The sequence below is a fragment of the Rhinoraja longicauda genome, chromosome 38 (genome assembly GCF_053455715.1).
Source record: "Rhinoraja longicauda isolate Sanriku21f chromosome 38, sRhiLon1.1, whole genome shotgun sequence".
Lineage (NCBI taxonomy): Eukaryota > Metazoa > Chordata > Chondrichthyes > Rajiformes > Arhynchobatidae > Rhinoraja > Rhinoraja longicauda.
In genome coordinates this window covers 15,481,468-15,496,953 of record NC_135990.1, presented here as the reverse complement: position 1 = coordinate 15,496,953, position 15,486 = coordinate 15,481,468, and the positions used below count along the sequence as shown (strand labels likewise).

The 15,486-nt window shown below is 45.9% G+C and overlaps 1 protein-coding gene across 6 annotated transcripts in view; it reads right to left on the bottom strand.

Annotated features, from left to right (window-relative positions):
* Positions 1-15,486, bottom strand: part of herc1 (HECT and RLD domain containing E3 ubiquitin protein ligase family member 1) — a 242,837-nt gene that overhangs the window by 36,802 nt on the left and 190,549 nt on the right. For all 6 annotated transcript variants that reach the window (XM_078430008.1, XM_078430009.1, XM_078430012.1 and 3 more), the window contains exons 53-59: positions 14,425-14,558; positions 13,344-13,544; positions 11,325-11,455; positions 10,072-10,271; positions 7,222-7,342; positions 5,209-5,355; positions 2,255-2,356 (exon numbers count right to left, since the gene is read on the bottom strand). In XM_078430008.1, coding sequence (XP_078286134.1) covers positions 2,255-2,356; positions 5,209-5,355; positions 7,222-7,342; positions 10,072-10,271; positions 11,325-11,455; positions 13,344-13,544; positions 14,425-14,558 — 1,036 coding nt within the window. The remainder of the gene's footprint in view (positions 1-2,254; positions 2,357-5,208; positions 5,356-7,221; positions 7,343-10,071; positions 10,272-11,324; positions 11,456-13,343; positions 13,545-14,424; positions 14,559-15,486) is intronic.

Here is a 15,486-nt window from a genome sequence, read left to right as displayed (position 1 = left end):
TATCTCCTTCCGTGCTGCGGCCTAACATGGAGGAGCTGGCGGCCTCTGGCTGGGGATCGACTTTGGGAGCTCCAACCGCAGGAAGCCTCCAGACTTAACATCGTGGAGCTGGCGGTCTTTTGTCAGGGATCGACCTCGGGAGCTCCAACCCCGGGAGCCTGCGGACTTAACATCGTGGAGCGCGACTTTGGGAGCTCCAAGCTGCAGGAGCTTCTACCGCCCCGAAGCGGGAGCTTCGATCGCCCCGACGTGGGAGCTTCGATCGCCCTGACGTGGGAGCTTCGATCGCCCCGACGCGGGAGCTTCGATCGCCCCGACGTGGGAACTTCGGTCGCCCCGATGCGGGAACTTCGATCGCCCCGACGCGGGAGCTTCGATCTCCGGCTGCGGGAGCTTCGATCGCCCCGACTGTGGATGGTTCAACTGCGGAATACGGAGGAAAGAAGATAAGACTTTATGGCCTTCCATCACAGTGAGGAATGTGGGGGAGCCGTTGGGTGGATGTTTATGTTAATTTGTATGTAGTTGTGTGCATTGTTACTTTTTTCTGGTATGACGGTATGGTAAATCAAATTTCATTTGACCTTAAATGGTACATGTGACAATAAAGGCCATTGAACCATTGAGTAAACAAGCTTACAATTTGCAGAACTTAATTTATATTTGAAATATTTATGGCGTATTATTTTACCTGTTGAATGTTTGGTATAAAGGAAGTTAAAAGACAGTTCTGAATCGCACATGCATTTAATTTCAATAGGCACTAGTTTTATTCCCATTAAATTGTGTACATGTGTCATGTCAGAATCATGTCCCATCGGGCAAAAGGTATAGAAGTGTGAAAACACACACCACCAGATTCAGGGAGTTTCTTCCCAGCTGTTATCAGGCAACTGAATTATCCTACCACAACCAGAGAGCAGTGCTAAACAACTATCTACCTCTTTGATGTTCCTCAGACTATTCTTGACCAGACTTTGCTGGCTTGACCTTGCATTAAATATTATTCCCTTATCATGTAACCATACACTGTAAATGGATTGATTGTAATCATGTATTGTCTTTCTGCTGACTGGTGAGCACTGTACCTCGACACGTGACAATAAACTAAACTGAAACTGATGAGAGAAAGTTGATTGTAATTGGGTGTTTGCATGCAAACTTTACCAATTAGGTTTAACTCCATTAGGCTGCTATGTCAATAGATCCAATGGCAGTTCATTCAGTTAACCCTAAATGCAAAGCAACTTTCTCCTGCATAGTTAGATATGTCTAATACCCATCATTATTTTTAGTGATGGAGCCATTGACTAATAATTAACACAGTTAAACCATCACACTAGTAAAATCAACTGGGGTCGAGTATAAGGTTCATTCACAGTTCTCAAATCCAGCATTGTCTTCCACTCAAGATAGACACACAATGCGGGAGTAACTCAACGGGACAGGCAGCATCTCTGGAGAGAAGGAAATGGGTGATGTTTCGGGTCGAGACCCTTTTTCAGACTCGTCTCAACCAGAAACGTCACCCATTTCTTCTCTGCAGAGATGCTTGCCCCACTGAGTTACTCCAGCATTTTGTGTCTATCTTCGGTGTAAACCAGCACCTGCAGTTCCTTCTTACACATTGCATTCCACTTTTCTTGAATGGCTTGCTCCAAATAAATACCTTAAAGCAACATGTTGGCTTTCTTTCTACCATCACCACCTATTCTTTCAGTCGTCATTCTCTCCCTCAATTTTCTCATTCGCTTCAAGCATACACAATAAACCCACATCAAATCCACAACCATGTCCCAAATCACTTTCCAATGAGCCCATGGCAGGTAATATCATTGCTTTAACATGTCAGAAGCATGACCCAGAAGAATCAAGTGGGATCAGGCCCTTGCTGAGTATGGCTGTTAAAGCATTTTCCATTAGTTTTAACAACACAAGTGTAAAGCTGCAAACCCTAACGTTATAATGCCTTTGACCGAATCTTGATCTTGTCATCTCATGATAATGAAGAACATTTGAGTGAATTTTAGTGCAATCACCACCATCACTTTAACAAGCTGATTTAAAGATGTCCGATGCAGAATATCATACGTAGAACAGTGCAGCAGAAGAACAGGCCCTTTGGCCCACAATGTCGATGCCGAACATAACGCCAAGTTAAACTAATCTCCTCTGCCTGCACATGATCTACAAACAACTTTCGTGGAACATTCAAAGATAGATCATCTAATGCCAACCAGATTTTAGATCTTACCTTCGATCTACTGGAACAAGCCACAACACCAACGTCAGGGATCCAGGCGATGTTGTGAATGGCACCAGAACCTGTTATCACACTCTGCAGCACACTGCCATCCTGTCAGACAGAGAAAAAACAGTTCAACATTACATTTTAACTGATGCTAGGCAGCTTGAGCAATTTCTGCCTTCATTTTAAATGTGCACAACTGCAAATCTGTATTGAGGCATCAATTTGTGAATAGGTCTAATTATAAGCACCAAAATTAGTCATAGAATGAGGAAAACTGCATGTCACACCAATTATCCTCAAGTGAATTTCCACAGATAATCAGTGAAGGAAAAAGCAGGGGGTGAGAATGCTTGTGGAAGCCAAACACTGGGAGAATAAAATATAAATTCATTTGAAAAGCCTACCTGAAAAAGCTCGCAAAATGCGCAAATGTAAATTATTGGTTCAGGTTGACAATTGTTTTTAAGAGCTTCACAATTTGTTTAAAGGGCTTCTCTGACACCTTTCTGGGCGGCACGGTAGCGCAGCGGTAGAGTTGCTGCTTTACAGCGAATGCAGCGCCGGAGACTCAGGTTCGATCCTGACTACGGATGCTGCACTGTAAGGAGTTTGTACGTTCTCCCCGTGACCTGCGTGGGTTTTCTCCGAGATCTTCGGTTTCCTCCCACACTCCAAAGACGTACAGGTATGTAGGTTAATTGGCTGGGTAAATGTAAAAATTGTCCCTAGTGGGTGTAGGATAGTGTTAATGTACGGGGATCGTTGGGCGGCACGGACTTGGTGGGCCGAAAAGGCCTGTTTCCGGCTGTATATATATGATATGATTGACACATTTAGGGGAAAGGAAGTAAAGGTGGAGGAGAGGAGACAGGAAGGGATTGTAGAAAACAAAGTGCTGGTATAACACGGCAGGTCAGGCAGCATCTCTGGAGGTCATGAATAGGTGACATTTTGGTCTGGGCCCGTCTTCAGACTGAAGTGTCCTGACACAAAACATTGCTTGTCCATTTCCTGCCTGACTTGCTGAGTTACGTCCGCACTTTGTGTGGGAAAATAACTGCAGATGCTGGTTCAAATCAAAGGTAGGCACAAAATGCTGGAGTAACTCAGCGTGTCAGGCAGCTTGTACGTTCTCCCCGTGACCTGCGTGGGTTTTCTCCGAGATCTTCGGTTTCCTCCCACCCTCCAAAGACGTACAGGTATGTAGGTTAATTTGACTGGGTAAATGTAAAAATTGTCCCTAGTGTGTGTAGGATAGTGTTAGTGTGCGGGGATCGCTGGGCGGCGCGGACTCGGTGGGCCTGTTTCCGCGCTGTATCTCTAAATCTAAAAAATCTCAGGAGAGAAGGAATGGGTGACATTTCGGGTCAGACTGAAGAAGGGTCAGCACTTTGTATTCTCCGCAAGATTCCAGCAACTGTGTCTCAGGAGAGATGGTGGTTGGAGGCAAGGAGAGAGAAAATCAATGGAAAGACACATTCACTCTGAAAAGTCCAGACAGAAAGACTTGTATTAATAAGCTATCCTTCGTGAAATCAGGCAGTTGCAGCTGATGAGGTAGATTTGAAGCGTGCCGTTGTGCAGTGTGCACAGCTAGCTTCCAAGGCAGGAAAGAGACAATGTCCCATTTTCAGTGAGGTTGATTAAGAAGTAAATGCTGGCCAGCATTACTCTACTCTTTTTCAAAATAATGCCTGTGGAACTTTTCCATTGATTGTTTAATGTCTCATCTGAAATGTTGGCGCCAGCAATACTGAGGCTCCACGATGTACAGGCAGCCAAGACCTTTGTTCTAATGTATCTCTGGGTCAAACATCTGATCTAAAGCCAATAGTGCAACCAACTGAGTCATAGCTAACGTGTCCTCAGTGGACATCTAATTACCAGAACAAGTACATTTTAAGAAGAACATCTTTATAAAAGATAGTAATAAGAGTCATTTCAGAGCATGAATTAACATCATTATTTCTAAAGCAAGTTTTTCTTTGCACATGAAGGCTTTATATATATACACACCGATCAGCCAAAACATTATGACCACTGACAGGCAAAGTGAATAACATTGATTATCTTGTTACAATGGCACCTGTCAAGGAGTGGGATATATTAGGCAGCAAGTGAACAGTCAGTTCTTGAAGTTGATGTGTTGGATGCAGGTGAAATGGGCAGGAGTAAAGACCTGAGCGACTTTGACAAGGGCCAAATTATTATGGCCAGACGACTGGGTCAGAGCATCTCTGAAACGGCAAGACTTTTAGAAACATAGACATAGAAAATAGGTGCAGGAGTAGGCCATTCGGCCCTTCAAGCCTGCACCGCCATTCAATATGATCATGGCTGATCATCCAGCTCAGTAGCCTGTACCTGCCTTCTCTCCATACCCCCTGATCCCTTTAGCAAAAAGGGCCACATCTAACTCCCTCTTAAATATAGCCAATGAACTGGCCTCAACTACCTTCTGTGGCAGAGAATTCCACAGACTCACCACTCTCTGTGTGAAGAAATGTTTTCTCATCTCGGTCCTAAAAGACTTCCCCCTTATCCTTAAGCTGTGACACCTGGTTCTGGACTCCCCCAACATCGGGAACAATCTTCCCGCATTTGGGGTGCTCCCGGTCAGCAGTGGTGAGTACCGGCCGACAGTGGTCCGAGGAGGGACAAACCACAAACCGGCGCCCAAGGTTCATCCATGCGCGAGGGCAAAGAAGGCTATCCTGTCTGGTCCGACCTGACAGAAGGTCGATGTGGCACAAGTCACAAAAATTTTTAATGGTGGTCATGGGAGGAATGTGTCACAATACACAGTGCATCGCACCCTGCTGCATATGGGGCTGCACATGGAGGACCAACAGCATATTAGGCAGGTGGTCATAATGTTTTGGCTCATTGGGTAATAATGTTTTGGCTGATCGGTGTATATACTGGGTGCATTAACACATAAGCGTCTAATTACTTACCCTTAGTGACCAAATGTTCATCAGCCCACCAAGTCCTCCCGACACCAAGACCATCCCATCAGAGTTGAAGCAAACACTTCTCACTGGAGTGATGTGCCCTTTCAGTTGGTAGATGCACATTGCCTCGTCATCTTTCTTATAGCCACTCTTCAAATTCCATTGCAACAAAGTAATAAAGAGAAATAGTCAATATTAAATAAAGTTAAACGAAACATAAATACACTGAAACACGAGTGATCTACTCAAAAGAGATATAGTCACTATGAAATTATTGTGCTCCAGAGACGTACCAAGATACAATTTGGTCATAGTACACCAAACAATAATAAACACTGACCTTTCTGTCCTCGGCCTCCTCCATTGTCAGAATGAGGCCAAACAAATTGGAGGAGCAGCATCTCATATTGCACTAGGGCAGCTTACAACCCAACGGTATATCATTGATTTCTCCAACTTCAAGTAACCCTTGCATTCCCCCCTCTCTCCATCCCACCCCCACCTAAGTCGTACCAGATACAAAGTTGTCTTGTTGAGTCTCATTGTCTATATTCCTTTTCACCTATGCCACAGCTAACAATGGCCGGTTTCCTTTATCATCGTTACTTGTTTGCGTATCTTTCATTCAATTGTTCTTTTTCTCTCTACATCACCGTCTATATCTCTCGTTTCGCTTTACCCTACTCTCAGTCTGAAGAAGGTTCTCCACCCAAAACGTCACCTTTTCCTTTTCTCCAGAGATGTTGTCTGAACCCCTGAGTTACTCCACCTTTTTGTGTCTACATTCGGTTTAAACCAGCATCTACAGCTCCTTCCTACACAATAATAAAATATTTATACATTTCTGAGATAAAGAACTGTTTTTTAACCCCAAATGAATTTTTGAGGGAGGGAAAGTTTTTTTTTAGAATGTAGAAAAAAGGAACTGCAGATGGCAGTTTACACAAAAGGGCACAAAGTGCTGGAGTAACTCAGCAGGTCAGGCAACATCTCTGGAAAACATGGATGGTTGACGTTTCAGGTCGAGACCCTTCTTCAGACTGGTTAAAAAAAAAAAAAATTCTAGTTTCTAGAGCTACAGCATAGAAACCGGCTTTTGGGCTCACCGAGACCGGGCTGACCGTCGATCTGTTATCTCACTTTCTCATCCACTCCTTACACACGAGGGGCAAGTTACAGAGGCCAATTAACCAACAAACTTGCAAATCTTTAGGATGTGGGAAGAAGCCAGAGCAATTGGAGAAAGCTCATGTGGTTACAGGGACAACATGCAAACTCCACACAGACAGCACCCAGGATCGGGATCGAACCCGGGTCTCTGGTGCTGTTAATCAGCTGCTCTACCAGCTGTGCCACTGTGCTGTGCATTTGGAAACTTATTTTGTACAGTGGAAATGAAGCCCATAATACTTTAATTTTCAGGGCTTTTCAAAATGCTTTCAATTTTACAGAGATGATATAGTTAGTGTGTGATGAGGGGGGTGGGTGGGGGGGAGGGTGGAGGGTTAGTGAGTGGATGGTGAAAGGATTAAGGTCACGAGAGGGCAAAGCTTTCCTTTCAGGACTTGCAAGAATTGGAATAGGATGAAACTGAAAGGTGTAAACTTATAAATATCCTTTCAGACTCCCAACAACACTAACCCTTTACTAGCAGGGCAAATCTGATCAGTGAAATGTTAACGGTGCTCCCCGACTTAACGATGCTTTCACTTCCGAGCTTTCCACTTTACGATGGTGCAAAATTCATACACATTGATTAGAAACCATACATGGAATTGTGATCTTTTCCCGGACTCGCCACCACCCCGTTATCTCCACAGCCCGGCCACAGGATCAACATTTAGCCGCGGCTGCAGCAGCGTCACTCAAACGGCCTTCTGGGCGCATGCGCCAGTCAGCGAGGAGGCTTCTGGGAGCATTTAATGCATTTTCGACTTGCGACATTTTCGGTTTACGATGGGTTTTTCGGAACATAACCCCATCATAAGTTGAGGAGCAACTGTAGTAAGAATTCACCTTTAGTTGGTTCTTTGTTCCTTGTTCCCAACATTCTTCAGAGCTGCTGGAAGCGGACAGTGATATGTTGGAAACATCCTGGGGAACAGTCCAGACACACACCAAACCATTCTGACAACCACTGGGGAGAGAGAGAGAGAGAGAAAGGTTGTTCATACAGCTGGCCCACCCATGTGGCTCGATCACATTCACTGGAGACCAAGCTACTTCCCAGGGCTTTGTTGCTCAACGCCGTGACCTTCCAGATCATCCCTCCCTTTTGGATGTGGCAGGTACGTACATGTGAACAGCACCGTCAAGCAGCGAGAAAAGGTGGAAGTCTGGGTTACTCAAGGGATATCCAGATTGTGAAATCTGGCGCAAGAGTTGCCTCTTCCTGATGACCATGGTGGATCGCAGCTTCAGGGGGAGCCCGCCAAGCCGGTCCCTCACATCCAAACTAAGACTGGCAAACTGCAGGCTGCAGGAGGAAGCTGCCCAGCCAGTCTCCCACTTGTTGGACCAGGTGGACCCACCGGCCCGGGAGGGGGAAGCTGCCTTGCCGTCCCCTACTTGTCCCCCAGAGGCATGGAGCCAGTGACAGTGGACGTGACGGGTGAGGAGCAAGGCCGGTAGCAGAGGGGAGGGAACTGGGGTCTGGCCTACCACGCCCAAGCGGTCGCCATATTTTTTTTTAGAGATACAGCGCAGAAACAGGCCCTTCAGCCCAACGGGTCCTCACCGACCAGCGATCCCCGCACACTAACACTATCCTACACCCACTAGGGACAATTTTTACATTTACCAAGCCAATTAACCTACAAACCTGTACGTCTTTGAAGTGTGGGAGGAACCTGAAGATCTCGGAGAAAATCCACGCAGGTCACGGGGAGAACGTACAAACTCCGTACAGACAGTACCCATAATCGGGATGGAACCCGAGTTTCTGCCGCTCCATTCGCTGTAAGGCAGCAACTCTAACGCTGCGCCACCATGACCGCCCAGGCATGCCCGGCGAACAAAGGTGGACGGGCGAGGAGAGGGACGTGGCGTCCATGGAAGGAGATGGCTGAAAATCCGCGACAGGCTGGGTCTTGCCTGGAACAGGCAATGCTCATCAGAACTGGAACGTGGACTTTGAACATGGTCTCTTGCACGTGGGCTCAGTAGACTATTTCTGTACGCTTGCTATTCGGGGATATGGTAATACTCTACTGGACTGCTTGTATGAAAATGAATTTCAGTGTGTTAGCACTGCGTACGTGACAATAAAAGCACCGTTGAACCATTGAGATGATTCATCTCCTTCAGGCAAAAATTTAAAAGATCCTTGATGAAATATTATGAAGTACATGCAGTTATGAAGTGTAGGAAAATAACTGACTGACCCTTCCCCCTCCCCTGACATCAGTCTGAAGAAGGGTCTCGACCCGAAACGTCACCCATTCCTTCGACCCGCTGAGTTACTCCAGCTTTTTGTGATACCTTAGATTTGTACCAGCATCTGCAGTTATTTTCCTACACTTCATAACTGCAAGTAATATTTATGTTTCTGATTTTCAGTATCTGTTGTAATTTGCATGATGTTTCATGAAACGTATTTACCTACTGCTCTCTTGATTCTTGGCCATTTCATTTAACCCTCTAAATGAACTTAATCCTCCACTTGCAGTTCCAATGTTTAATATTACATTGTAAGCATCATGTCATGTATGCAAGCTAAAATTGGTTTGGAAGATTAGTTAAAGGAAGCCCTGTCATTAACATTATATAATAATAAAAATAACAAAGCATGATGTAATCAGGTAAAGAATTAATTCCACCGTGATATTCATACTAATATCCAAAATAAAGTTCTCAGCATCAATTTCTGACTGACATTTAATCAGTGAAGAAACTGTTTTCAGGAACAGCAAAAGCTCTGAGAGAGGAAACCTTTGTACCTATGTGGGAAAAAACTGCAGATGCTGGTTAAAATCGAAGGTAGACACAAGATGCTGGAGTAACTCAGCGGGTCAGGCAGCGTCTCGGGAGAGAAGGAATGGGTGACGTTTTGCGACGAGACCCTTCTTCAGATTATTATCTCAATGGTGTCAGGTTAGGTAAGGGGGAACAGCAGCGAGACCTATGTGTCCTTGTACACCAGTCACTGAAAATTGGCGTGCAGGTACAGCAGGCAGTGAAGAAAGCTAATGGCATGTTGGCCTTCATAATGAGAGGATTTCAGTATAGGTGTAAAGAGGTTCTTCTGCAGTTGTATAGGGCCCTGGTAAGACCACATCTGGAGTATTGTGTACAGTTTTGGCTCCTAATTTGAGGAAGGACATCCTTGTAATTGAGGCAGTGCAGCGTAGGTTCACAAGATTGATCCTTGGGATGGCGGGACTGTCATATGAGGAAAGATTGAAAAGACTAGGCTTGTATTCACTGGAGTTTAGAAGGATGAGAGGGGATCTTATAGAAACATATAAAATTATAAAAGGACTGGACAAGCTAGATGCAGGAAAAATGTTCCCAATGTTGGGGGAGTCCAGAACCAGGGGCCACAGTCTTAGAATAAATTTAAAACTGAGGTGAGAAGGAACATTTTCACCCAGAGAGTTGTGAATTTGTGGAATTCTCTGCCACAGAGGGCAAATCACTGGATGGATTTAAGAGAGAGTTAGATAGAACTCTTGGGGCTGGTGGAATCAAGGGATAGGGGGAGAAGTTAGGCACAGGTTACTGATTGTGGATGATCAGCCATGATCACAATGAATGGCGGTGCTGGCTTGAAGGGCCGAATGGCCTGCTCCTGCATCTATTTCTATGTTTCTATGTTGCCTGTCCTGCTGAGTTACTCCAGTATTTTGTATCAACCGTTACACCTACCTGGCCAACATGAGCCGCAACTTGAATCCCTTGCCCAGATGACTGCACCAAGAGACGTTATTCACCAACGCTGGATGAGACAGCTTGTGCAGACAATTCCAGCTGTCACCCGCAAAGCTCCACAGTTTGACGGTGGTTTCTTTGGCACAGCTCATCAGCATCTGTCCTAGCGGGTCCCACTTCACAAACGTGATACTTTCCTAGTGTGCAGAGGATATAGGTGATTACATTCTATTATTTTCAGAGATTTACAAATTTTCTTAAATTTTCAAATGAAATGGTCTGCAAATCTATGCCAACATTGTAACTTTATCTTGCTGTTGATACTACAGATTTTTACACAATAGTCTTTTATGATAATCACAGGTATTAAGAAACCAGCAACAACCTATCTGCCTCCAGCACATAAAGGAGATTGTGGTAAAGAGATGGGATAGGCCTGGTATTAAAGATAGAATACATTGCAAAGACGTACAGGTTTGCAGGGTCATTGACTTTGGTAAAATTGTAAATTTTCCCGAGTGTGTAGGATAGTGTTAATGTACGGGGTGATCACTGGTCGGTGCAGAATCGGTGGGCCGAAGGACCTGTTCCCTATGCTGCATCTCTAAAGCCTGAAGAATCGGAGAGAGGAAGAATTCAGCTCACAAAATCAAGCAGAAGGATCAGTTTGGGTCGGACGAATAAATAGCAAAGGGCAGAAAACATTGGTAGTTCCTCAAATTCAAGGGGCGGCACGGTGGCGCAGCGGTAGAGTTGCTGCCTTACAGCGAATGCAGCGCCAGAGACTCAGGTTCCATCCTGACTACGGGCGCCGTCTGTACGGAGTTTGTACGTTCTCCCCGTGACCTGCGTGGGTTTTCTCCGAGATCTTCGGTTTCCTCCCACGCTCCAAAGACGTACAGGTTTGTAGGTTAATTGGCTTGGCAAATGTAAAATTGTCCATGGTGTGTGTAGGATAGTGTTAATGTGCGGGGATCGCTGGGCGGCGCGGACCCGATGGGCCGCAGGGCCTGTTTCCGCGCTATATCTCTAAATCTAAATCTAAATATTGGAAGAGCACAGTAACAGGGATAACACAACCATTGGGAGCTTTACATATGAAGGAGTTAGCAACAGAGGTGAAGGACAAATTTGTGGTGTGAATTAGAGAGATTTTCAAAATCAGACCCATGAGAAAACAGTGGGGGAAGAAGCAGGCTTCTGCAATGTATGAGAAAGCTCAGTGTCAGAGCTGCAGATTTTTAACCCACCTTGTGTGCATCGATCATAACAACTGTTCCCTTCTCCAGAGGTTCCTTGGTGCCAATCAGCAGTTTTCCATCTGCGTATCCCACCGCAAATGGCTTGTCCTCGCTGTACCACGCGATGGCCATGACAGCGACTGCAGACAGCAAACAGCAATTGTAAAAACACCCCAAAACCCAAACAGGTAATCGTCGACCGACACAAAACACCAAAACTTCATTATAACCGTTTTTGAAATGGAAAGCACCAAATGTGCAAGGAAAAAACAAGTGCAATTACTCAACAATGAGAGCAATGCATTTTTAGGAGCACTTACTTAAAGTTCAACTTCGCACATTATGGGCTGGATCGGTAACTCGAACACCCGGGAATGAAGGAGACAACAGAAAATGGCATTCACTACCCTGCCCCATCACAGGTGCTGACCTCCCCATCATCAGAGCCATCTACAGGAGGTGCTGCCTCAAACAAGATCCAGAGCTTTACGAGAATGATACTGGGGATGATTGGGTTAATGTATGATGAGCGTTTGACAGCTCTGGGCCTGCACTTGCTGGGGTTTAGAAGGTTGAGGGGTGGGGTCTCATTGAATCTTACCACATAATGAAAGGCCCAGAAAGAGTGGATGTGAAGAGGATGTTTCCACTAGAACCAGAGGCCACAGCCTCAGAATAAAAGGATCTACCTTTAGAAAGGAGATGAGGAGGAGATGCAACACCTGTCCCTTTACCTCCCCCCTCGACTCCATCCAAGGACCCCAACAATCTTTTCAGGCGAGGCAGAGGTTCACTTGCACCTCCTCCAACCTCATCTACTATATCTGCTGTTCCAGGTGTGGACTCCTGTATATCGGCGAGACCAAGCGTAGGCTCATCGAGCGTTTCGCTGAACACCTCTGCTCAGTCCGCCTAAACCTACCTGATCTCCCGGTGGCTCAGCACTTTAACTCCCCCTCCCATTCCCACACTGACCTTTCTGTCCTGGGCCTCCTCCATTGTCAGAGTGAGGCCCAGTGCAAATTGGAGGAACAGCTCCTTATATTTAGCTTGGGCAGCTTGAACATTGACTTCTCTAACTTCAAGTAGCCCTTGCTTTCCCTCTCTCTCCATCCCCTCCCCCTTCCCCGTCCTCCCACCAGTCTGACTGTCTCTGACTACATTCTATCTCTGTACCGCCCCCTCCCCTGACATCAGTCTGAAGAAGGGCCTCGACCCGAAACGTCACCCATTCCTTCGCTCCAGAGATGCTGCCTGTCCCGCTGAGTTACTCCAGCTTTTTGTGTCTACCTTTTAAGTAAATGGATATTTTTAAATGGAAAGATTGACAAGTGCATGATTAGCAAGGGTGCCAAAGGTTACGGGGAGAAGGTAGGAGAATGGGGTCGAGAGAGAAAGATAAATCAGCCATGATTGAATGGCTGAGTAGCTTCAATGGCCTAATTCTGCTCCTATCACTTATTAACATGAATTATGAATGTCAAAGCTCCATGCCACTCTGGCCATGGTCTCATTTCATCCTACGTTTGATGTTCGGGAAAAAGGTACAGGAGTCTGGGCCAGTAAAATTGCTTATTCCATTTGTTGGGGCCATCTTTTGATGAGATACCACGAGAAGCCTTGGGATGAAGAAACTCAAGCTTCTGTTCGGATGGTGGGTTAGGCTGCACATTGGAGTCAAATAAATATGGAACACTTTACCCTTAAAATATGAATATTGCCTGCCCTGCTAACTTAAGAAATCTTAAATAATTCATATTCAGCAGAAATAAATACTAAAGCGTGCCCAATTGTCAACAGGGTGTCTATGTTGACGCTACATATGGAAAGGGTCCTGACCTGAAACGTTGCTACCCAACTTCTCCAGGGATGCTGCCTGACCCACTGAGTTACACCAGCATTGAGATCATTTTTGTAAACCAGCACCTGCACTTCCTCGTGTGTATAGTATGTGCAAACCTCGAGAGCAGAGTTTGGGTAACAATTACAAACTGGCATAGAAAGACAACTCCCAGTGAGGGCACTTACCATCCTTCCTGTAGCAATGTTCCAGCTCGACCCGGTGCATGGTACAGGAGTCCACCACCTCAATCAGCCCCAGACTTCCATCCATTCGCCCCACGAGTAGAACTTCTAGAGTGTCACCTGCCCAGCTTGCTATGGGACCTTCCACAGGCCAAGCAAGAGCAGAAACCCAGTGTGGCTGCACGTCCAAAAGCCCCTTCCCTCCTGCAGAAGAAGAATAGATGGCTAACTACACAGAGTGTCCAAAGAAAACAGATGGAGGTTTACTGGCCACATCTTCCCATCCCCTCCCCTTTCTGCTTTCCGCAGCGACCGTTCCCCCCGTAACTCCCTGGTCCACTCGTCCCTTCCCACCCAAACCGCCCCCTCCCCAGGTGCTTTCCCCTGCAACCGCAGGAGATGCAACACCTGTCCCTTTACCTCCCCCCTTAACTCCATCCAAGGACCCAAACAGTCTTTCCAGGTAAGGCAGAGGTTCACCTGCACCTCCTCCAACCTCATCTATTGTATCCGCTGCTCTAGATGTCAACTTCTCTACATAGGCGAAACCAAACGCAGGCTCGGCGATCGTTTCGCTCAACACCTTCGCTCAGTCCGCCTTAACCAACCTGAGCACTTCAACTCCCCCCCCCACTCCCAGTCTGACCTTTCTGTCATAGGCCTCCTCCAGTGCCATAGTGAGGCCCACCGGAAATTGGAGGAACAGCACCTCATATTTCGCTTGGGCAGCTTGCAGCCCAACGGTATGAACTTTGACTTCAACAACTTTAGATAGTTCCTCTGTCTCTCTCTTCCCCCCCCCCCCTCCCCAGTTCTCCCTCTGTCTTCCTGTCTCCACCTATATCCTTTCTTTGTCCCACCCCCCTGACATCAGTCTGAAGAAGGGTCTCGACCCGAAACGTCACCCATTCCCTCTCTCCCAGAGGCTGCCTGACCTGCTGAGTTACTCCAACATTTTGTGATACCTTCGAGATGGAGGTTTATGGTGCTCCACTTTAGTCACACAGTTGCCAATAACATGTGGTACAATTCAAAGCTTTATGAATTTAGCTTTAAAGGGAATAAAATAGGTCACGAGTCATACCAGTGATTTGCCAGATGTTGACCACCTTTTCCAATGCCGCTGCAATGTATTTTCCACTAACGCTCCAGCAAACAAGGGACAAATTCGGATCACAAGGTGATCCCAGGGAGCCCAGGTCTTCTGCACTAACTTCTCTGTTTAAAGACAAAGCACGTTTCACCATTACTTGTGTAGCCACAATGCATTTTACTCATGTTTACTGCAAATAACTCGCGGTAGTAAAGAGGTATAGGAATGATTGTTCATGAGTAATTATCCCAGGGCACATTCAAATCTCACCAAGCCGAGACAACAGGATTGACACAAACGCCTATCCAAATCACTGAAATTATCAAAGGAAAGAAGGCTTATCACCCACCAAGTCCACACGATTTTTAATTGCTCTCTGAAATGCCTCTCAAGTTATTCACTTGTTTCTAACCACGCTTGCAGGGTACATCTATATACTAAAACTCTCGTTTGTTTGTTTGTTTGTATGTTCCTGAACTACAGCCAAAACGATAAACAATAGCGTGACATTTTGTATACACTGGAATTTAGAAGGATGAGGGGGGATCTTATTGAAACATATAAGATAATTAGGGGATTGGACACATTAGAGGCAGGAAACATGTTCCCAATGTTGGGGGAGTCCAGAACAAGGGGCCACAGTTTAAGAATAAGGGGTAGGCCATTTAGAACGGAGATGAGGAAGAACTTTTTCAGTCAGAGAGTGGTGAAGGTGTGGAATTCTCTGCCTCAGAAGGCAGTGGAGGCCAGTTCGTTGGATGCTTTCAAGAGAGAGCTGGATAGAGCTCTTAAGGATAGCGGAGTGAGGGGGTATGGGGAGAAGGCAGGAACGGGGTACTGATTGAGAGTGATCAGCCATGATCGCATTGAATGGCGGTGCTGGCTCGAAGAGCTGAATGGCCTCCTCCTGCACCTATTGTCTATTGTCTAATTTTAGCACCTTACTCACCGTCGTCCTTTTGGTGCTGATGGAAGACGTTTCATTGAAATCAGTGATATATTTTTTAAGTAATTCACATTTTAAAGTTTAAATCTATCTCCTAGGGAGGAAGG